This window comes from Pinus tabuliformis, chromosome 4_2 (genome assembly GCF_031772625.1).
Source record: "Pinus tabuliformis cultivar Carrire ecotype Pingquan chromosome 4_2, CPIR1, whole genome shotgun sequence".
Taxonomy (NCBI): Eukaryota; Viridiplantae; Streptophyta; class Pinopsida; order Pinales; family Pinaceae; genus Pinus; species Pinus tabuliformis.
Window position 1 is genome coordinate 279,282,526 of NC_142304.1, and position 24,208 is coordinate 279,306,733.

Below are 24,208 nucleotides of genomic sequence, written 5' to 3' on the forward strand. Positions count from 1 at the left end.
TTGAACTCTAAAAATATTAAAAAAGAAAACGTTTCACTAAGGCTACTATTGACATCAACTTGTGCACTTTTAAGAAAGCCTTGGTGATCTTAATAGGGGACCCTCCCTTAAGTCAAAGGAGAGCCAATCTAAATTGAAAGGATAGGTTGCTAAGGTGACAATAGGTGACTTTCTTGAAAAGTTCTCATTGGATTGTGCATTGTGGATTGGGGCTTTTATCACACATGTACAATTTGGTCAATAATAGTGCAAACATGTGGGAAGATGAGGAGACATGGATAAATAAGATGTTGAATAATAATCACCATCAACATTTTGAAGTAATAATGGGTCGAGCTCTCATCCATTTCAAGGTCTGTATGTATCTGCAATGAAGTGCCAAGGTAGTGCGAGAAATTTGAATAAGACAAAAACTTTAGACAATGCCACTTAGTCGCAATGCAAGACAACATAGCTAGGATATGAATTCATTTGCAACATAATGCAATGCTTCCACTCTATAAATAAAGTCATGTGATCATACACAAACAATAAATCATGGGATGAACTCTCGTCAACATTATTCCTCTAGTCTTAGATGTGGTCAATCTCCGAATTTATTTTGAATCACAAGTAAATACAAGCATAACAAGTTAATTTTGGGTGGCCATCATAAGAAGAAACACAATATTATTTGAGTATGTATGTGCTTGGGTGAAGTTGGTTAAAGACCCAAGCTATTGCCTCACTTTTAAAGTGATAATAGTGGCAAGCCCTTCTTACACAATGTATTCATGTGGGTCACTTACCATGCTCCATTACATCATTTTTTAAAGTTATACAATGGTGTAGTTGATTAAGAGCTAATGTTGATGTGCTATTGTGTGTTGGAGTAGTCGATCAAGAACCCATGCTAACACTTTTTTTTGCAGCTAGAAAAATATATAATACTCAAGGTTGTTGACCTTACCTTCATTGATACAATCTCAAGCTGCCCACTTGTAGTTGCATCATTATGTGGTAGAAAAAACCTTAGGCCACTTGAAATAATCCGTTGGAGGTCCAAAATGGGACAAACTTGCACTCCTACTAGATGTCTGTATGTCTCACGCAGTTAACTATTTCCTTACATTTAATAAAGACAAACTTTTAGCTAATAAAATATAGTTTAATGTCATACTCCATGACTAAAAAGTGTTTTAGCCTAGATAGTATCCATAAGGTCAAGATTCCATATTATCATCGTTGATGTTATAGTAATGGGGTCATGTGTTTTCAAGTAGCATCAAATGTTAGTCCTATACATGAGACTAGACACTACCCTCATATGTAGTTTAACCTCACATACTAGCACCTTTTTTTTCCAATGCAAGGAAATACCTACAAAAATCAAGATTACTCGCCTAGCTTTTGTTGATACAACTTCAAGACCTTGACATGTAGCTTCTATCATCATGTGCAACCATCATGTATAAGCAAAACTTGGTCACCATCACCAGAAATAAATTATTAATAATTTATAAAAGTAAAATTTCGTTCATATCATATACCTTTTAGATCTTAAATAATTAATTAACTTATTTTCTTACCTTAAAAAAAAGATAAAATTTTAGTGAAACAAAAATACTTTTAAATTATATTCTAGTTTGAAATATACAATTTCAACCCATCATTACTATTCACTAAACATCCCATACCTGGTTTGATTATCACTAAAGTTATTCAAAAAGACCTAACTTTGATCCATACATAAATTGAATACCAAAAACTAGTTGCAATTGAAACTCATGCCATGAAAAAATCATGAAATAGATGAAATTTAATATATTAATTTGGTTGCAACGATACATAAATATTTCTTTTTACCAAACGTGCTCCTTTGTGATTTTATATAGCATGAAAGGAACAAATGTGTCCGTCCGTGGTCACAAGAATATCATGTAAGTGATCTTCGTCGATTAACTGATTCACTGGATTAGACTTTTGAGCTGTATGCAGACAATACATGATTAGCTGATCGGGGATCAGAATTTCCCATATCTGTAGGAAAGGTCGAATTGTGAGAGCACAAGCACAAGCCAGAGAGTGAGCGGTAACTGGGAGATTCGAGTTTTGTCATCTCTCAACGGCTAGGTTGTTGGAAGGTGCTGTTTTTGAGTAAGCGAGGAATGAAGCCGAAGAAGCGAAGTGCAGGTGCAGCTAAAGGCTCAGGGAAGAAGGATCCCAAGGATTTGAAACCCGTTCAGAAGTAAGTGTTCTCTTGCTGGAAGTGGCAGCATACACAGTAAATATATACATTTATATATTAAATTTGCATATGTGTGTGGGGTCAATTTGCAGGGAGAGAGTACTAAGAGTGAAGAAGAACGAAGATAAGCAGACAGGCAAAGGGAAAGGCAAAATCAAGGGCAAAGGCAAAGGCAATGACAAAAGCAAAGGCAATGACAAAAGCAAAGGCAAAGGCAGGCAGAAGCAGCAGCATAAAGAGAGAGAGAAGAAAACCAAAACGGAAAAGGACCCCAACCTACCCAAGAAGCCAGCCACTGCCTTCTTCTATTATATGTGTGTATTCATTTTCTCTTTCACTGCCCTCTTACAGATTTCTATTCCCTTTGAATTCTTACTTTATGTTAGTCTTTGTTGCATGAATTCATATTAGCGTAGTAAAGGCTGAGGGTGCTTCTAATTGGGTCATGCAAACTAGTTCTGTTGCATTTACTGGCTTATTGAACTGAGTTTGACCTAGGGCTACTAGATTGATCGTATAATATATAATGTAATAAGCCTTTATTGTGCTGCATATACAGTAGAAAATATGAGTTAGGGCCCTTCGCAGTCATTAGCAAGTTGAACTAATGGCATCTGCGAGGGGTCTCTGCCTTCCCTTAGTCCAGGTTTTTGCTAAGATAAATTTGCCCAATTCAACAGGCACCCTATCATTGATGTTTTTCGCTAATATCGTCAGGTGGTGTGTATTGGAATGTGACCTCATCAGTGACTTCCTGTAACTACAGTTTTCGTATTGCTTGAGTCTTTATGCCCTCTCATTCCACAAGAGGCATGTACAACCAAAATACAAGCATGTAGGAAAACTTAGCAATCAACCATGTAGGGGGCAGTATGTCCCTCCTTAAAACTGCATTAGGTACCTTAGCCATTCTTGAAAATTATGGTTAATCAAAGAGATCCAGCAAACAGCTTTCTGTCAGCAACTTTCTAATGAAATGCCTGACTATTAGATGCTGTAAAGCAATCATATTATCAACGCTATCCATGCACTGTTGAAAGTGTTCTTAGGAAGATATTGTGGCAATTTTCTACTCCGTGCTTCCCTGCACTTCTCGAGCACCACGGTTCAGAAGCTTTTTTCAGACTGATTTGCCGCCTTCCTCACCCTCTCAGCATCCCTTCCTTTTACCATTATTTTTTGAGTAAATTATTTTGTTGGTGATGTTTTCAGTCATTGTTCTGCCAATTTATGTACCTTGAAACTTAATTGCACTCATAATTTATATCATTATCAGAGTTGGAAAATGTACATCTGCAGACATACCCTCTGAAGGTATATAGGCTTTAGACTTGTGTTATTCGACTTACTGATAATTATTAATCTGTTCATTTCAGTAGCCTTTGCAATATCTAAACCAACGAAACAATCTACTTTTATCTTTGGCAGCTCACATGTATCATTTATATTTATAAAGCTACAAGTAATTTGACATATTTAATCGAATGATTCCAATATGTGCACATTGCTTATAAAAGTATAAACTTTTGACATGATTACTTGAATAATTCCTGTGATTTGTTTTATTGATATATATTTTTGAAATTTTAATATTTATTTCTTTTCCCTGTCCTCTCTTCCTCTGGAACTTTTGGGGTACCTTCCAGAGGTTTCTGAAACCCGTTCCCATATCCCCTGGAAATTGGGGGGTACCTTCTATTTGTTCCCAAACCCATCCCTAATACACCTGTAACCCCATCCCCAAAACTGGGTGGAATATAGAAGATCCATATGCATCGTTTGTTTTCAGGGCTTTCCTATGTTCAGCTTCCACTTCCTTGGCCTTATTTGGTGCTCTTCTTCCTTGTTGTGTGAGCATATTTAAGCATATAACTTGTACGCTATTTATTTATTTTATTTCTTTTGTTATTATTATATTAGTTTGATAATATGGGGCATTACATATTTGGTTATAGATATTTTCTTTCGGTCATGTTCTTTTGCAAGGATAGCATCCCTCATCTTCTTTAGCATGGTCTCTATTCTGTCATACACCTCTGCCAAGTAAGGTTTGTTTGTGTCAAAGTAACAGCGTTAAGAGCCTATTCCTTAGGGACCCCACTCTTGTGAGCTGAAAACCATTATGAACCCAAGTACTGCACTAGCAGTGAGCTAATAGCAGGATTAGAATAAAAATAACAGAGTTTCTGCAATAACAGCTGTAGATTCAGCAATAACAGCTATAATTTTTGCAATAACAGCAGTAAAATAAGAAAGGCTGATTATGAAGTTTTAACTATCAGTGGGTCCAACACTCTGAGCAATGACTAATAAATAGAGATTTCGGTTCAGAAAATCCTAAAAAGATAAGGCAGATTGGTGACCATAATTAAATAATCTAAACTGTAACCAAAAATCTGATATGATGCTGATATCAATTGGGATTCCATCGATATGAGCCAACCCGGAATTGTGCTTTTATAACTGAAATCTGAAAATCCTGAAACTAGATCTAAAACCTGAAAATAAAGCAAACTCAAAATTTTAAGCTAACAAGGTGTTACCTGCGAGGCCCACACTTAAAGATATCCAAAGTCCCCAAACCACACGCAACCCTAGAGGCAATTAGGAAGGTTGCCCACTGGTTCCACAGCAACCCTTCCTCTAACTCTAGGTTGTCTCTCCTCCAGCACAAGGAGGGAAACCCTAGAAAAAGGTGTCTGATATTCTTTAGGATTTTTAAGGGATGGTGGATTTTTTTTTTACTATTTAGTGACTAGGCTGACCCTAGGCCGGGGCCAGCCTGTTTATTGGATGGAAGAAGAATGATCAGCCCACATTGGGATGCTATCACCAAGATTGTGCGACACTTGGTCAAGCCTGGATGCCCCTTGGGATAGTTTAATTCACCCAAACTGGCTTCCATCTTCAGCCCCTCCCCATGAGGTTTGAACTCAAGACTTGGTGGGGAGTAAACCCCACTCAAACCAATTGATAAGAGTCAGGACTAGTGCCTATCCAATGGGTGATGGAGTTAGGATTAACAATCAAAAGGGTTTGAACTTGTACAAAAGAAGGTGTAGCTAGTCTGTTACAAGCATGCTCTAACTAACCACATGTTGATTTTTAAGGTGCAATTAAGGCAATTACAATTTTCTACCAGATAATTACTTCTAATGACACAATTATATATTTAGGTCATTCTAGATAATTAAGCAATTACACTTCAGAAAATTTCAACCATAAAAATAGTAGGGCAATAGAGATCATAGTAAAAATAAAGATGCACAACAGACTAAAAAATTTATCCTGGGAAAACCCAAACCAGGGAAAAACCCAGCAATCTTTTCTTAGGAGAAATTGTCCAATTCAATCAAATGTACATCTGAATTTTCCAGTCAAAACATAGTCAAATTGACCACACCACTTTCCAAGTCAAACCTGGTCAAAGGAGAGAGAAAATTCAGACTTCTGTTCAGCTAGTCAAATCTGGTCAACAGGCTGAAGTTTAGCCTCTGCTGCTCATGGTCAACTGTGGTCAAAGAGTCTGAATTTGGTCAAACTGCAACAATTGACTTGCGGTCAATGCTAGTCAAACAGGTTTGGTCAACGTCGAGATTTCTGCCCAGAGATTTTGTCAACGGCCAGTCAAAGATGCCCAGAATATTTGGTCCAATAACCAGTCAAAAGATTCCAAGTCAAACAGCCCAGAAAATGCCAAAGTCAACACTGGTCAATGAGTCAAACTTCACTTCAGATTTCGGTTGTCAACCTCAGATTTCCTCTGATCCTTTGCATGTGTGAACAGATAACTAATTGCTCGTGTGTGATTCGAATTGATGCCAAATGAGGAGGTCAAAATGTCAATATATATGTGTTCAATCATGTGGGTTTTGACCAAGGGTCAAACCCCTTCAACTAGTGGGGCCAACCTGACAGTTTTGGAGCCTACATGAACAATGAAATAATAATTTGTTTTCCCAGTCAAAAGATTCCAAGTCAAACAGCCCAGAAAATGCCAAAGTCAATGCTGGTCAATGAGTCAAACTTCACTTGAGATTTCGGTGGTCAACCTCAGATTTCCTCTGATCCTTTGCATGTGTGAACGGATAACTAATTGCTCGTGTGTGATTCGAATTGATGCCAAGTGAGGAGGTCAAAATGTCAATATATATGTGTTCAATCATGTGGGTTTTGACCAAGGGTCAAACCCCTTCAACTAGTGGGGCCAACCTGACAGTTTTGGAGCCTACATGAACAATGAAATAATAATTTGTTTTCCTTTGACTTTGTTGACTTAAATACCGACCATAGCAACAAAATATCAACATCACATAGATTCTCTTCAATATGCAGTGAATTAAAGGAGAGCTCTACAAAGATGCTTCTCATAACTAGTAGAAAATCAACCAAGTAATAACATGCAACCATGAATAATTAAAGGACATCCACATATGAAACCCTAAATGAAGTAGACGAGTAGAAAGCCTTGTATATATTTGAACAACCAATAAGACATATTCTTTAATTAGATTTCACCATCATATTAAAAGAGCCTAAATGTGCTATGCTTAACCTTCAAAATTTAGTTAGGGCAGCCCTCAAAATAGAGCGAACAGCCCCAACCAAGACATTATAGCGGCAAATATCCTTTCAATAACTCCAATGATTATAGCAAGGACGGTTTTGCTCTGATACCACGTGTAAGGAACCATCTTGAGGTCCTCAAACCATAAATAAAATTCCCACATAATTTCATAGCAAAAAAATAGCATATTTACAACACAATATTTTTTTGACAACAGCATATGAAAAAAATGTAACAAAATTGATTTATAACAATTTGCATAATTTAAACAATGACAAGAAGAATATACTTGGTTACGATGGCTTAGTTACGATGCTCTTGCTAGGATCGACTGACTGAAAATGCTACCCTGCCAACTAGGTAGTCTATCTGACTTCCTAGCCCAAGGAACCTCCACAGGTTCCCTAGCCCTTCGAGCCCAAGTCCTACCGCAATCGTAGTGTGTTCGAAATTGATCCCCCACTCTTTGCCCCACTCCAAATTCTTCCTCCAAGTTATCTTGCTCAACCTCCCGTAAGAATCTCCAAAATCCCCATCCTCCTTCCTCCAAGCTCTCTGTGAAAACAAATATAATGACGGCCCTGTTACCGCTCAAACTAACAGGGGACATAAAGGGATTCCTAAAGGGAAACTGCTAGATCAAAGGATAACGATTGAGGCTTAGCCCACTGTCACATCAACTAAGACTCCCTACTCTTTACGGACTTTCACCGATGGGAGGAGACCCGGTATATACAAAAGGTCACTTTACAAGGATAAATCAACCAATGGATGTGAAGTGACCCTTATAATCCTTTTCCTTGAAGGGGTTTCAAGGATATAAATTTCTTTCTTGTCAAGCAAGGTACGAAGATTTCTAGGAGGAGATGAGGACTTGAGGGTTAGGTTTAGAGGAATATGCCTTATGAAGGAGTTTCCCAATCCTAAAATCCTTATTAAACTTGACTTCCTGAATGATTCTTGAAGATTTGACTTTTCAGAGGTGCGGGACCACACGGGACCAAGTGGACCCAACCAAGGTTAGGGGGAGGAATTTAGCAACCAATGGTGTTCTTAGCTTAGACAAGCAGGGGAAAGGATCAAAGCAAGAATTTTCACTTAAAGGTGTCAAATTGATCCTATGAGGCACTAGCCTTGGGGATGCTAGGGAAAAGTTTGATCTCGGAGCTAGGGCTTGGGTTATCTCACAACCCCACCATCAGAATGGCTTAAAAATTGGAGGAGGTCTTGAGGACACACCAACATAGGAGAGGCTAGGAGATCGAACTTTTTGGAAGACTACTTAGTCGGGAAAGTGATGCCCTAGGTGATCCAACTTGGCTAGACCTAGAAGAAGGTGAAAAAGAGTTTATTTTTGAGTGACCATCTTTTGGTAGATTAGTGCCTTAGTCTCGAGAGAATGGAGTCTAGGATAAATATGAATGAGGACCTTGTTTCTTAGTCAAGGAGACCTTAAGACTACTTCGTTTGCCTTCTAGGGCAAGGGGAAGTAATGTTACAACTTTATACTTCGACTTGCAAAAGGTGATGGCTTGTCAAGATAAATTCGTTGATAGAGTTATCCCTAGGAAATTTCATTCAAAATTAGATGGCCCATACATTGAGTGATGCTATATAGAGACAAAATTCCACAATTTAAGCAGTAAATGCATGCAACAATTAGCCCTAAAAATAGCAAAATTCCCAATCCAATGTATATGACAAAGTAAAATAAGAATAACATTAAAAGCATGTATTCACATGTAATAGAACATATTCAACCATCCACAATTTGACAATAGAGAAGCTCCAAGATAAGATAAACCAAATCCAAACATCAAAATTCATCTATAAAGCTCCAATTCATCCTCCAAGAAAAAGTGCAAAATACTTAAGAGAGAAAGGAGATCCAATCCAAAGTGATGATGAGAAAATGAACTCATCTCACTTGTATTTATACACTAATGAGGAGTTCGAATTAGTCTCCTTGGCCTACATAAGCCCCAAAAATAAAATAATATGCTAATATTCTAACTTTTGGTGACAAGCCCACCAAACTAGCTCACAAATGAAAGAATATGTCTCTTAAGAGGTCAAATATTAGCTTTTGCCCATATGCTAAATGCGTTAGTCTTGACCATATTTTGGATTTTGTGGTACATTTCCTTGTTGGATGTGGCCAAATATGCTTTTATCTTTCTTTTTAGCTGCGTCAACCTCCGGGGCATCATTCCAGGCCCCACCCAAGGTGTGGGCAAGGGGAGGGGGTGAACCAACCCTATGTGGACCCATTGGAGGAATGTGGACCAAGGTGGAAGAAATGATGAATGGGGTAATAATGAGTGGAAAGGAAGTAATATAAGTGGATAAGGGAGCGGGACCATGCAACCAAAATCAAGGTTTCCTGTGAAATACCATCCTTGAAGCCAAATAGTTAGTAAAAGAAATCTCACGGGACTAGAATCCAAGGTTAATATCCAAAAGGGGTCTAGGGGACAGGAGCACAGACCTAGCCCATTCTTTCCGCCGAATCCCCCCATTAATCCATGCCTAGAAGTGTCCATGATAAGCAAACTACAATACTCAATTACCAAATGACAAGGCATACCTTTAGGTTTGGGAGGCCCACCTTCAAACATACGATCATGGTAGATGGGCGAGGGACCACATGGCTAGCTCAGGTGGCACGATGAGCTAGTTGGTGGCTGCAAGGGGCTGCCCGCTGAGGACCATCTTAGAGAAAAAAATTCTCCTAGGGATATCACCCACAAAATGGTGGGTAACATCTGGCTCCAACCGGGATGTGATCTCTCGAAGAAGAGGGCGAAGCTACTCGAACAGGAAGTCATGAGAACTCCGACGATCTCTTGGTTACCGTAGACTTGGCTCTTGCACATATGATAGATGAAAAAAACATGGGGCAGCATGCTTTCGCGGCCTCTCATGATCGCACATGCTATATTTTAGGCCATAGAATCAACAAAAAATAAAATATGCAAATATGCATCTATCTATCATGAGAAATATCATATGATGTTAGTTCTAATGCAAAATCAACATGTAATGCGTCCTACTCTAACATGCATATGATGAAGCTATTATTAAGTGTAATCATAAAGCCAATGCAACCAACATATCATCAAGTCAATATAAATATGCATGCCTATATGATTACTCGTGCAACAAATCCCAAAGCGAATGCAAACCCAAACAAATGGAGGATGTTGTGGGCAGGAGGTGGGAAAATATGATGCCCACACATGGATGATTATGTGAGAAGAGCTAAGAAAAGGATGTAATCTATAGTCCATGAGATCTTCTCTTGTAACCAAAATATAGAGATGTCAACAACCAAGCTCTTAAAATTTTGATGGATGGCAATCTCTGGCATATCACTTCCACCATTGCCCTTATTATTCACGTCGTGGCTTGTGGCCTTTATCGGGTTATGATTGTGAGAAAAGCTAAGCCCTAGCTCTGAGATCAAACTTTGCCCTAGCATCCCCAAGGTTAGTGCCTCATAGGGTCAATTCAACAACTTTAAGTGAAAATTCTTTCTTTGATCCTTTCCCCACCTTGTCTAGGGTAAGAACATCATTGGTTACCATACCTTTTTCTCCTACCCTAGACTGGGTCCACTTGGTCCCGTGTGGTCCCGTTCCCTAAAGAGATAATTCTTCAAGAACCATGTGGGATACCAATTTCAATAAGGATTTTAGGGATTGAGATGCTCTTTCATGAATCACATCGCCTAAACCTAAACCTCAAATCTTCTAATCCCTTTCCTAGAAGTTATTGTACCTTGCTTAGAAAGCAAACAAGCTCTATCCTTCAACCTCTTCTTGAAAGGAAATTATTTGGGTCACTCCCCATCCATTCATTGATTTATCCTTCATCGGTGACTCCATAATATACCGGGTCTCCTCCCATCGGTGAAAGTCCGTAAATAGAAGGGAGCCTTAGCTGAGGTGATAGTGGGCTAAGTCTCCATTTGTTGCCCTTGGTCTAGCATTTTCCCTTTAGAGATCCCCCTTAGGTCCCATGCTAGTTTGAGCGGTAACAGGCCCCTCTTCCCAAACTTCCTTCTACTTATGTCTCCCCCGAGTAAATGCCACCCACTCGTTTATGTCATCAACTCTCCCCATATACTTGAATTAATTCAAGGGAACCATGTTAGGGCCTTGAAGAGATAAGTAATAAAATATTAATAGTTAATCATGTCCGTGAACTTTATGGATTCACAAGAACCCTATCAATTAAATATTAAATAATCATGTTAAAATGTAATTTATTAATAATAGGTCAAGCTTATGTTAGTTTTCTTGCGAACCTAGCACTCGGTATTTAATTCTTATCATAAAACTTACTGAATAAACACACAACTAGGTTCCTAACAAATTTAGCGAAAACAAATATAACGATCTCAATCACAATGGCACAAACAGAGTTCTGCGCAACAAGTTTTTCATTAAAAATCCAAACTTACATCGACTCTTGTCCTGGGATAATGGCCCACCTGAGAAAATACATAATACAGTTAACCTGGATCTAATCTAGCAAATCTACCCTAGATTGATGCTCGATCTTCTTTGCAAATCTAGATCTCCAACTTCTCTGCACACCCTCAAACTCAACACACTGCTCATTGAGATGCCGCTCCCAATCTTGTGCTGCTGTAGCGTTTATATCTCTTCTCCTTTGCCTTGCTTTTATAACTTTACATTGAGCTAAATCCCTAACCCTAGCCCTAATCTCAAAGTGATTAACGACTGAGATTAGATCTCGTCTCACTTGACATCAACGACTAAGATTAAAACTCACTCACTAAAGTAAATAACTAAGTTGCACGAAACGGGGAAACGGGTACGAGTTTCCGAAACGGGAAGCGATACGAAATGCGACCTCCCCAAATTTTGGAAACGGGGAAACGCGAATATATATATATATATATATATATATATATTGAAAATATATATTTTTCAATATATATATATATATATATATATATATATATATATATATTGAAAAATATATATTTTCAATATATATATATATATATATATATATGTGCAATCATAAAGCATAAATGATACATTATAATCTATTACACTTAAACATTAAGATTTAATTTACATCGCATTTACTCATGAATGATCACATAATGAAAATAAAAATATCGGAATATCCAAAAGCAACCTTTATTATATATCCAAATCTCAAAATCAGCCTTTATTTATATTAGTATATGACGCTGCAAGTACAATAAAGACTATAAGGCTGCAAGAGAGAGATCCAAATCAGGATTTTCTGCATCCACATCCCATTCTTTAGAAGGATCACTGTTGTATTGGGAGTCTCCTCCTACATAGTCGAACGACCTTAGTGCTCTTGATTAAATACACGTGTCATACCCTAGTGCCCTACATGATCTTGATTATTGGGAGTTTCCCCTGCATAGAGGGCTTGGTTCTCTTGAATAAATACAAGTTCCATACCCTAGTACATGATAAAATCCAATGGAAACATTGCAATCCCTCCAATCCTGAAATCCTGAAAAACAAATAAGTCTGCTGGATTTTGAGTGAGATCTAAAATTCTACTTTCTCCATATGAAATCCAATGAGGGCGAAACCACTCTCAAACATCCTGAGTCATTTCATGGTAATGTTAAAAGTTTAAGTAAAAGGATGAAAACGAAAAATAAAGGAGAATATCACTTTTACTTTAAGAATTTAACATTACCATGAACTGCATATCCCTCAAACTTCCTGATGAACTGCATATCAACACTAGGGCAAAAATTCACTTTTATAACTTTAGACACGCATCTTGAAGCAACAAGAAGTCACTAACATACCCTAAAAGTAAATTAAAAAAATTTAAAAAAAACACAAGTTAATGAGGAAACGTGGGTCGTACGGCCCTGAAACGCGTTTCTGGCCGTACTGGCCATGATTCTGTTTCGAGAAACATGGCAGTACGGCCGGGAACGCGTTTCAGGGCTGTACCAAACACATTTCCGCGTTTCGTACCCGTTTCCGTACGGAAACGAACCTCTATACCACGTTTCCTGCAACATAGGTAAATAACTTTAATTTTACTAAGTTTCTGTTAGTTGAATAAGTCAACATATTAATATCTATTTTTTCCCAAGTTAAACTTAGGCTAAGTTACATTGACAACTTGCTCACACTAGAGCAAGTGTTCTAAGGTGTTGAAAATCTAGTGATGGAATGACTAGAATAGTTTTTCACAATTGATAACTACTTCTGTTGATATAAATTGTTCCTTCTTTATACTTTAGTCAACAAGAAACTATATGTGAAAAACTTCAACCATTATTTTTTCAACAAGAGCAGTAAGTAGAGATCATAGTAGACAATGAACAAAATACAATAAGCAAGAGACAAGAGACACCAAGATTAGGCTCACAACTAGGGCAAAACTCACATGGGGAAAACCCAAAATTCTTTCCCTATGAGAGAGAGATTTTGTCCATCAAAGCACATCAAAATGTTCCAACAAAATCAAGATAATTAACAATGCAATTCCCAATCAAAGTCTCCTCATAGAAGGAGAGATAAACCACTTCTATCCAATAATTAAGGTCTGCATAAGGAGGCCTAAACTCAAGCTTGAAGTCACTGTAATGGTAGGTTGAAATCCTCATTGAAGTTACCACAAAATCTGCCAACGATCTTGTCAAGAATTCAGTCCTAACACCCTTGGTCGGCCTTAACACCCTCGGTCAATCTGCAGGGGTATGTCACATAAAGGAGCGAGCTTCGCTGTAGCTTCGGCCTTAGAACAAAAATCAAAATGATCCCAAAATCTTCCCCAAGTCATTGTAGTCAACGAACTTTTTAAGGAGATCAAACCTTAGTCAAAACGAGCCCTATTTATCTTCTTCGCATGTGTGAATATCCCTGTAATAGAAGGCCGTCTTTATTTTGTAATTGTGGACCGAATTGTTGTGTTGAAGGTATGTAAAATGAATGCCATATTAATAGATGTCATGTGAAGGCTTAATCAGCCCTAATGAGCCGACTTGATGACCTTTCAAGGAGCCAACTTGAAGGGCTTGATTGAGCCAACTTGAGGTGATCAATAATTAAATTCTCCTTTGTGTAATCAATGAAAAATGTTGACCGAAGCTACAATATATTTCAACACTCCCTTCTTAGATAGGGAGGTAGTTTTTCATTCTCTCTCAAAATAAATCTTCCTGACTAGTCTATAGGTCTCACGGCCCACAACCCAAAGGAAGAGAACACAATCCAAGTTACTCTTGCTCTCAAACTCATCATAAGGAAAGATACATAGCATCCATCTCAAAACATCTCCTCGACCATGAGGTCTCATGGCACATAGCCTAAGGGAGGAACCCATCAATACATCTTTTGGACACCAATGTCTCTCGGCACACAGGCTGCAGGAGGTATCCATCAATACATCTCCTAGACAACAATGTTTCTCGGCACACAGGCTACAGGAGGAATCCATCAATACATCTCTCAGACAACAAAGTCTCTCGACACACAGCCTATAGGAGGAATCATCAATACATCTCTTGGACAATAATGTCTCTCGACACACAACCTATAGGAGGAATCATCAATACATCTCCCAAACAACAATGTCTCTCGGCACACAACCTACATAAGGAATCATCAATACATCTCCTAGACAACAATGTCTCTCGGCACATAGCCTATAGGAGGAATCCATCTTCCAGACCACAATGTCTCTTGGCACACAGCCTACGAGACATGGTTTATCCATGATGCTATGTAGTTAGTGCTCCCTCTCCAAGGGGATTTTCATTCATTCCAGTTTCTTCACATAAACCTCAACAACCAGTTCATCATCAGAATTGTAGCCATGGTGGATCACAACAACATTCAATCGTTCATTTAGCTTCAACCAGGGCTTCTCTCAGAAGCAAACATCAACAACTATTAGCAGACAATAGTAGACCTTAGCAGTGGCTTCTCACAGAAGCAATCATCGATAACCATAATATAGTCCTATAGACAATATGTGGCTTCTCACAGAAACAAGCATCAACAACCATAGTAGAATCCAACAAACCATAATCAAATCTAACAGATAACAATAGATTTCAACAAATAGATCAACGAACCAATCAATGAATCAACATCAAAATCTTGCAACTTCTTCCAATCATTCATAAGAGATATATTGATGGACCTGCAGTCCATTGTGCCAAGGATATTACCAAGTTCATGCCTCAAAAAACAACTCCCTCTTACATTCAATTAGGCTAATCTTGTCTGCTCCCTCCGAGTACAAAGCCTATTATGAGTCTTCTTTTTGTCATATTTTTCTTTTGTCATTTCCAATGATTTGTCACACTTTGGCAGTCTTCATTATGCACCCGCAATCCTCTCAAGGAGGCTATGAAGAACAAGAGAAACGAAGCAAGCCAAGAGACTCATAATGAAATAATCAATAGAAACAATCAAGATAATACTTATCTTTTAAGAGTGTGTTAGCTCCCTCTTGATCTTAGCCTTCTCAAATTGAGTCAATTTCATCACAACATCAAGGAGTCCATACTATGATCAAAGAGTTCACGTCATCAAGGAATCCACAACATCATTAAGGAGTTCTTATCATCAACAAAGTGTTTGTAGAGTGCAAGTCATTGGGGAGTTTATATCATCATCATCATCATCATCTTCAAGGAGTCAAGGAGTCATCATCATTAGGGAGTCAACATTATCATCGAGTCCCTATCTTCATCATCATCAAGTAGTTTTGTTCATATCACCAAAGAGTCCACACAAGTAGTACATATCATCTTATATTATCCATGTTAATATCATCATCAAGGATTCTAGTCCAATACATCATCATCATCAATATCATCAGCCCATGTCATCAATGAGTCCATATTATCATCATCAACATCATCAATGGGTTAATGTCATCAATGTGTCCACATTATCATCATCAATATCATCAGCGAGCCCATGTCATCAATGAGTCCATATTATCATCATCAATATCATCAAATGGGTTAATGTCATCAATGTGTCCACATTATCATCATCAATATCATCAGTGAGTCCATATCATTAATGAGTCCATATTATCATCATCAACATCATCAATGAGTCTCATCATCATCATCTAGATCATCATCATCATCATCAAAGAGTAAGCATCAAGGAGTTCAGATCACCATCAAGGAATCACATTATGAGTCATACATCATAGTCAACAAGGAGTACTTATCATCATTAATAAGGAGTACACATTGTCAACATCATAGGGTGTGCATCATACATCATTAAAGAGTCAACATCAACATCCTCAAGGAGTCCAAATCATCATCCACATTATCAACATCAAAGAGTTCACATATCCATATCATCAAGAAGTCTATATCATTAACGAGGAATAAGGGTTTAGTTTATTAGACTTGGATTTTCTTCTCCAAACCCAACCTAGGGTTTTAGAAATCATAGATAGTTAGTGTTAATTGAAACAACAAAATAAACACAAGATACTTATCTTTTGAGCTTCCTCTTAATCTTTAGTCCTTTTACATTCACCCTGCAAATCAACTTTAACAACAAGATGTCAAATCTTATTAAGTAGAAGCAATCAGGTCCAGGGTTGGATTCATAAGCCCTAAGCTTTCTTCTCCAAACCCCACCCAGGGTTTACAAAACAATCCAATGTCAGTAATAATTAAAACAATGAATGAGATACAAGATACTTATCTTTTTTTGATCAGGACAAGTCCCTCTTGAATCCAACCTTAGAACTTCTTTTCAAGTAATTTAGATAGCTAGAATGAGTGTTTAGATTCATATTCACTTCTTCTATGCCTCCTCTTTGAAGATGGATCATCTAGATCAACAACAGATGCATGATGTCTTCTACTTCTTTTACGATCATCATCCCTTTCATAGTCATCTCTTCGATTCCTTCGAGGACATTGAGTTTGATAATGACCATAAGCTTGACAATGAAAGCATTGAATATTGGACAAATCTCTTTTATCCCTTCTATCTCTTCCATCTCTTCTATCTCTTTCATCTCTTCTATCTTTGATTCTTTTCTATCTGGAGAGGGAGGAGGAGGCCTTCTATGAGAAGTAGAGTCCTTCCTTGAAGTAGATCTAGGTCCTTGTCTTTTACCAACACTTTGGGATTTGCCAAAATTTGATTTCTTCTTCTTGTTTCCCTTAGCATGAGCTGCAAATGCTTCTATACTTGGATCTTCAATTTCTCCTCTAGAATAGAGTCTTGACTCTTATTGAATGCATGCTGCCCATAACTTGTCAATGGTTGGATCATTCTCTCTTGCGCTAATGCATAATGCAAATGAGTCCCAAGATCTAGGGAGACCACCCAAAGCAATAACTACCAGTTCTTTATCAAATACTTCTTCATCAATGGCTTTGAGTTGGTCTCTAATTTGAGATATCTTGACAAATATGATGCCACTGTTTCATTCTTTGTCATCTTGATGTTACGAAGCTAACCTCGTAAATTGATAGATTGATTCACATTATTGATGGTATATAATCCAATGATGGCATCGTACATAGCTTTAGCAGATTTATGTTCGGCAATATAGGGAATCAAATGATCCCTAACATAATCCAATAGAATACTTTTGCCAAAATATCGTCTTCATGATACTTCTCCTTTCCTGCTTGATCAGATGGTTCAGTAACTTTCCCTGTGACAATTCCCAAGGCTTTGTTCCTTTCAAGAATGATCTCAAATCTTGCTTTCCATGCCTTGTAGTTTGCGGCTCCTTCAAGCTTACTTTTAGTCTTCATGAATGTAATGTTCCTACGTAGGAATACAAGTGAATACAAGCACACAATCAATTCAGCAAACAAAAAACCGAAATAGACACTAAGGACCCATGGAAATGTCGGAAATAAGGAGCTGCTAAGCCATTTTATTACTTTTCCAAGAGAAAAATACAATAGTAAATAGAATGGTGCACCTGGGCTTGTCTCAATGGACAAGCATGACCAAACCCAGGTGAGCAATAGCTGAACTGAAGGTTGCTACAACTGTTGCACCAAAATGCACTACGCTGCCCAGAAAATTGCTCTTTCTGTTGACTTCGAAGTGTTGGAATCACTACTTCCCGTGCTCAGAAAATTATGAGATTCGAGTTCCTGACTCCTTGGCCTAAACCAAGAAAAACCCACGAAGAAATTTGGCTGGTTCAGACTTCTGAAATTCGACCCCCAAGGAGCCCAACTTTAGCTGTTGCAAAACTTGGCCTGCTAGATTCTGACTGTAAAACCTCCTGGAAAGTGTCCAAAAGTGCTAGGCTGATCCCTCCTACAAATCTCCTGACTTCCCGGATGAGTTTCTGGGTTGTTACCCTTGCCCTCAAGACCCACGAAATTGCTGGACTGGCCCTCTGCATTGTCTCCCAGGCCTGGAATTCGAACTGCTGGGTTGCTGGCTTTTTTGGCTCCAAAACTCTCACTGAACGTTGGCCTAATGCTGTCCTTCAGATTCCTTGACTCCTCTGTGTGTTCTCCCTGTAGCCCAGAAATATGCATTCCCTGTGTGTGGCTTAGTGATGGTGCTGTAGAAACTCCTCGGATCTCTTGAAAATGCTAGTGGAACTGCCTTCCTAGGGCGGGCATTCAAAGTCCCCTGAAGGTAAGGTTGAATCTCCCGCTTGAGAGATTCGTGGCTAAATAGCCAGTTGACTCGACTAAGCAGCTGAGCAAACAATCAAGTAAATTCGACTTGGAAGGTGATTGAATGATCCAAATGAGAGCCTCCTCCTCCTTTTGTTTTCGTGGGCCTTCCTTGCCTCTTGTGGGCCCCTCCAATCAGCGTTTCAAATTCCTTCCAAGCCATTCAAATGGCCTAGTTCGAATTCCCATGTGGGTGGCCCCCACCTTCCACTAGCTAACAAATTAAACCGAAATTTCTCCCAAGTCCCTAAGTCGAAACTGCTGGGTCCTTTTCCTTAGCCAAAAATGTGCAAAAATGTGTAGAGACACCCTGCTACACGTGTTCGAGAAGGGACATGACAGTCCTCCCCTCCCAATGTTGCTTGCCCTCAAGCAACCTCAGCGTTGGGTGCTCCAAAATGTGCTCACCCTCCCAGGTGGCATCCTCATTCGGCAAGTTCTTCCAGCTACCAAGAACTCCCCGATGGTCCTGCTCCTCAGCTTCCTCTCCCTCCTCTTCAAGATGGTCTTAGGCTCCAAAACCAAGTGGCCCTCATCATCTAGTGGGGGTAACTCAGCTGCTGCTGTCACTTGTTGCCCCAACACCTTTTTAAGGCACGAGACATGAAATACATTGTGAATCCTGCTCCTTGGAGGTAGCTCCAACTTATAAGCCACCTCCCCAACTCATCTGATCACCTAGTATGGCCCATAGAAGCGGGGTTGTAGCTTCTTGGCCCCATTTTGCTTCAATGTGGATTGCCTGTACGGCTGTAGCCGGAAGTACATCAAGTCCCCCTTCTCGAAATGCCTCTTTGTCTGGTGCCGGTCTGCGTACACCTTTTGCTGGTTCTGTGCTATCACCAGGTTATCCCTGAGAGCCTTGAGGATGTCTTGGCTCTCTTGGATCCAATCTTTGGCCTTTGGGTCCCGACTGTCTCCAAAAACAACATTAACAAAAGATAATGCATCATATCCATACAAAGCATGGAAAGGAGTCATCCAATGAACATGTGGTGGGTGGTGTTGTAGCAGTACTCGCTCAAATGCAGCCACCAGATCCAAGCCCTCTGCTGTCCTGTCACGTAGTTCCTCAAATACCTCTCCAACCACTGATTAACTCGTTCTGTCTGGCCATTTGTCTGGGGGTGGTAGCTCGTGCTAGGAGTGAGCTTGGTACCAACCAATTTGAAAGGCTCCTGCCAAAAACCTCCCATGAACATGTTATCTCTGTCACTCACAATGTTCTTAGGAAGCCCTTGTAACTGGAAGATCTCCCTAAAGAACAACTCTGCAATCGAATACTTGGTGGGGATGGTGAAAAAGTGGGCATATTTGGTCAACTGGTCGACCACTACATAAATGCAGTGCTTGCCTTGCATTGTGGGGAGCCCTGTGATGAAATCCATAGATATGCTTTCCCATTTCCCCTTGGGGATGGGAAGCGGCTGTAGCAATCCTGCAGGGTGAATCAACTCCCCCTTGTTCTGTTGACATGCCTCACACTCCTGTACGTGCTTCAACACGTCCCCCTTGAGGCCCTTCCACGTGAATCTCTCCCTGACTGCCATATATGTCTTCCGGAACCCCTGGTGCCCAGACAATGGCGAGTCATGTGCTGCCTGGAGCACTCTCTCCCTCAACTGCGAGTTGGGCACCAGAAAAATGCGCCCCTTGTAATAGATGACCTCATCCATCACTCGGTAGCGCTCATCTGCGTGGGTACCCTCCAAGATCTCGCATGCCCTCCTGTCCTTGGAGTACTCCACTAGTAGCTGAGCCTTCCAATCATGGCAGATGCTCATGAGTGATAGACCAACGGGTCTCCGTGATAGAGCATTGGCCACCACATTGTGCTTTCCCCGCACATACTCTATATCGAAGTCATAGGCCTGCACCTTGCTGACCCATCTTTGCTGCCTGTTGTTGAGGCCTTGTTGCCCCATGAAGTAACGAAGACTATTGTGATCAGTGTTCACCCGAATCCTGTTGTTTACCAAGCACTGTCGCAATTTGGCCAATGCATGCATGATGGCCAACATCTCTTTGTCATATATGGAATATGACTGCTCATGTGGTAGGAGCTTTCGACTCTTGAAAGCAATGGGATGCCCATCCTGTGATAGAACTGCTCCAACTCCCTCCCCGGATGCATCACACTCCACGATGAAGGGTTGGGAAAAATCTGGAAGTGCTAAGACCGGGCAACTGCTCATCACCTCCTTGAGGCGATCAAAGGCTACCCGTGCTCCATCAGTCCATGCGAAAGATCCCCTCTTGGTCAAATTTGTCAAGGGTGCTGCCAACTGTGAAAACCCCTTGACAAACTTCATGTAGTAGGTGCAAATATCCAAGAAACCCCTCAACGCTGTCACATCTCGGGGCACTGGCCAGTCACGAATAGCTCATATCTTCTCCTCATAGACCTTCACCCCATCAACACCGATGATATGCCCTAAGTAGAGCATCTTTGTCAAGCCAAACTCGCACTTGGATAGTTTGGCATAAAATTGTTGCTCCAAAATACGTAGCACCTCCTCCAAGTGCTGGAGATGCTCCTCCCACGTCCGGCTGTAAATCAAAATATCATCGAAGAAAACCAGCTCAAACCTCCTCAACTGTCTCCGAAAGACATGGTTCATGCACGATTGGAAGGTAACCGGAGTGTTGGTTAGCCCAAATGGCATGTCTAGGAACTCGAAGTGCCCATAATGACACTGGAAAGCTGTCTTGGGGATGTCCTGATCCCTCACCCCGATCTGGTGGTACCCTAATCACAAATCGATCTTAGAGAAGTACTTGGCTCCTCTAAGCTCATCCATCAACTCATCTATGCGGGTGATGGGGTACTTGTTCTTCAGTGTCTTCCGGTTGAGGGCCCGATAGTCAATGCACATGTGTAAGGTCCCATCCTTCTTCTTCACCAGTACTACTGAAGAAGCGAAGGGACTGGAACTTGGCTTGATATGGCCCAATGCCAACAACTCTTGAATGGCCCTCTCAATCTCATCCTTATAGGCCTTAGGATGCCTATAAGGGGTAGTGATCACCGCCTGCACACCTGGCTCCAACTCAATAGTGTGCTCGAATCCCCTGTCTGGTGGCTGCCCTGGTGGAATATCCCCAAACACCACTGCGTATCTGTCCAGCAAGGCCTGTATGTCTAGTGGTGGTGGCTGGGCCTGTCCCCCAACCTCCGAAATCCTCAGCTCCACTGCCCATGCGATGTCCCCATGTCGCAGATTTGCCTCCATCCTGTGGGCTGAGACTGTCTGGGGTGGATAGGAATGCATGCCTCTGAGAACTACTGATTTGCCATTCGGCCCGGTAAACTCCATCTCCAGTTTCTTCCAGTCAGTAGTGACTCGCCCAAGACAGTACATCCACTGGACATCCATCACCACGTTGGTGTTTGACACATTGACCACAAAGAAGTGGTTTGTCGTCGAGTAGTTTCCCATAACTACTGTCAAAGCAAGCACATACCGAGTGCACTGCATGGTACGGTCACCTAGTACTAGGACTAAAAAGCCCTTAAACTCAGTAGTGGTGTGGCCCCTCCTCTGAACCAACTGGGCATCTATGAAGTTGTGGGTAACCCCACTGTCAACTAGGACTGACACCCGCTGTCCCTGTATGGTGCCTCTGATCCTCAATGTCAAGAATTTGGGAACCCCACATAAAGAAGCAGGGACTCACTCGGATGGGGCAAAGGATGCCCCTCCCTGTGGAGGTGGTGGTGGTGGCCCCCTATTTGCCAGACTCTCACGATCTCCCACACCACACTCCTGCTCCAACTCGTCCTTGTGGTCACTGTCTAAAAAGACCTCAATATAATGTGCTTTGCCAGTAGTGCACCAATGGCCTGGTGCCCAGGGTTCCCTGCAAGTGAAGCACAACTTCCTCCTCCTGAGGTCCTTCCGTGTCTCATCATCTAGCTACCCTCGCCCCTGTGTGGTTCTTTGAGGTGGAGGTCTAGTGTCATGCCCCTTCTGTGGAAAAGGGGTCCGTGCAGGAAAAGGCGCTCTAGTCTTGGGGATGGCCCCCTGTAGATCTCTAGTGCACAAAACTGCCTCCTGCAGCGTGGAGGGTCTGCGTGACTTCACCAGTCCACGCAGGGGCTCAAGTAAACCCTCAATGAAGGTGTATACCCTTCGAGCCTCTGATAGATCCAGAACCATCACTGACATTCGCAGAAACTCTGAAATATACTGCTTTGGGTTGTTTGTTTGGCACAGTTGGGTCAACTCCTTGAAATGGGCCTCCGGATCCCTCTAGTCAAAACGTTCCACCACCCTCCTGGTGAAATCCTCATAAGAAGCCACATTGGCATGCCCTAGGGTGGCCAAGCCATGGAACCACCACTCATGGGCTTCCCCCCCATGTGCAACGTGGCCATCTTGATGGCTTCCTGTTTTGTCATCCAGTTGAGCTGGAAGTAGGTGTCCCTCTTCTCAACCCAAGCCCTCGCAGTGTACTTGGTAGTGCCATCAAATGTAGGGAAGTACATCCTCCCTATGGTCCTCTGTAGCTCATAGCTCTGTGTACCCTGTCCTCCATAGCCCTTGCTCTTCTCATTCTGCTTGAGCTTGTAGAAATCTCTGAAAGAGAGTGCTTCAAGGAAGTCTGTATCCATAGATTGCCACTCTCTGAAATGATCTCCCATTTGTGTGGGGTCTTCACCCCCTTGCTGGTTCGATCTGTGCCATAGGTACGAAAGAGGGCAGTGTGGCTCGAGTTGGCCCATTAGCTGATGGGTGCGGTGCTGCTGGTGAGGAGTGATCGAATCGCTGGGAGGCTCCAGAAGTTTCCCCAAATATAAACCCTCTACGAGTGGTTCTCTCTCTGTTCTGCATCTTTATCTCCTCTAGCATATCTTTCTGGCCCTTGGCTAAGTCATTCAAAGCCCTCAGGAGGCTGTCAAAAGCCATCTCTTCCCTGCTCTTGGGTTCCACCAAGTCCTCCTCTTCTACCACTGCTTTCCCCTTGTCCTCTGTGTCTGGAGTAGTCTCAAGCTCTCTTTCTCTGCTTCGGTACCTTTGCCTTCTGTATGTGATGTTCTGCTGGTCCCCTTCTCTTATAGGAGAAAAATCCCCACAACTGAGCCAAGACCTAGGCTTTGATACCACTGTAATGTTCCTAGGTAGGAATAAAAGTGATATACAAGCACAAAATCAGTTCAACAAACAGAAAAACGAAATAGACACTAAGCACCCATGGAAATGCTGGAAACAAGGAACTGTTGAGCCATTTTATTACTTTTCTAAGAGCAAAATACAATAGTAAATAGAATGGTGCACCTGAGCTTGTCTCAATGGACAAGCATGACCAAAGCCAAGTGAACAATAGCTGAACTGAAGGCTGATACAACTGCTACACCAAATTGCACTGCGCTGCCTAGAAAATTGCTCTTTCTGCTGACTTCGAAAGGCTGGAATCACTACTTCCCATGCTCAGAAAATTATGAGATTCGAGCTCCTGACTCATTGGCCTAAACCTAAAACAACCCACAAAGGAATTTCGCTGGTTCAAACTTCTGAAATTCGACCCCCAAGGAGCCCAACTTCCTCTGCAACTGCAAAATTCGGCTTGCTGGATTATCACTGTAAAACCTCTTGGAAAGTGTCCAAAAGTGTTGGGCTGATCCCTCCTGCAAATCTCCTGACTTCCCGGATGAGTTTCTGCCCTCAAGACCCACGAAATCGCTGGACTGGCCCTTTGCACTGTCTCCCAGGCCTGGAAT

General features: G+C 41.0%; 1 protein-coding gene across 2 annotated transcripts in view; it reads left to right on the plus strand.

Moving 5' to 3' along the window:
• Window positions 1-1,866: 1,866 nt before the first annotated feature.
• The window catches only part of LOC149169083 (uncharacterized), a 71,263-nt gene continuing 48,921 nt past the window's right edge, over window positions 1,867-24,208 (plus strand). Inside the window, exons 1-2 of one of the 2 annotated variants that reach the window (XM_089428548.1) lie at window positions 1,867-2,227; window positions 2,320-2,541. In XM_089428548.1, the coding sequence (XP_089284674.1) occupies window positions 2,148-2,227; window positions 2,320-2,541 (302 nt within the window). In that variant the 5' untranslated portion in view covers window positions 1,867-2,147. The remainder of the gene's footprint in view (window positions 2,228-2,319; window positions 2,542-24,208) is intronic. The other variant, XM_089428547.1, reaches the window with a different exon arrangement.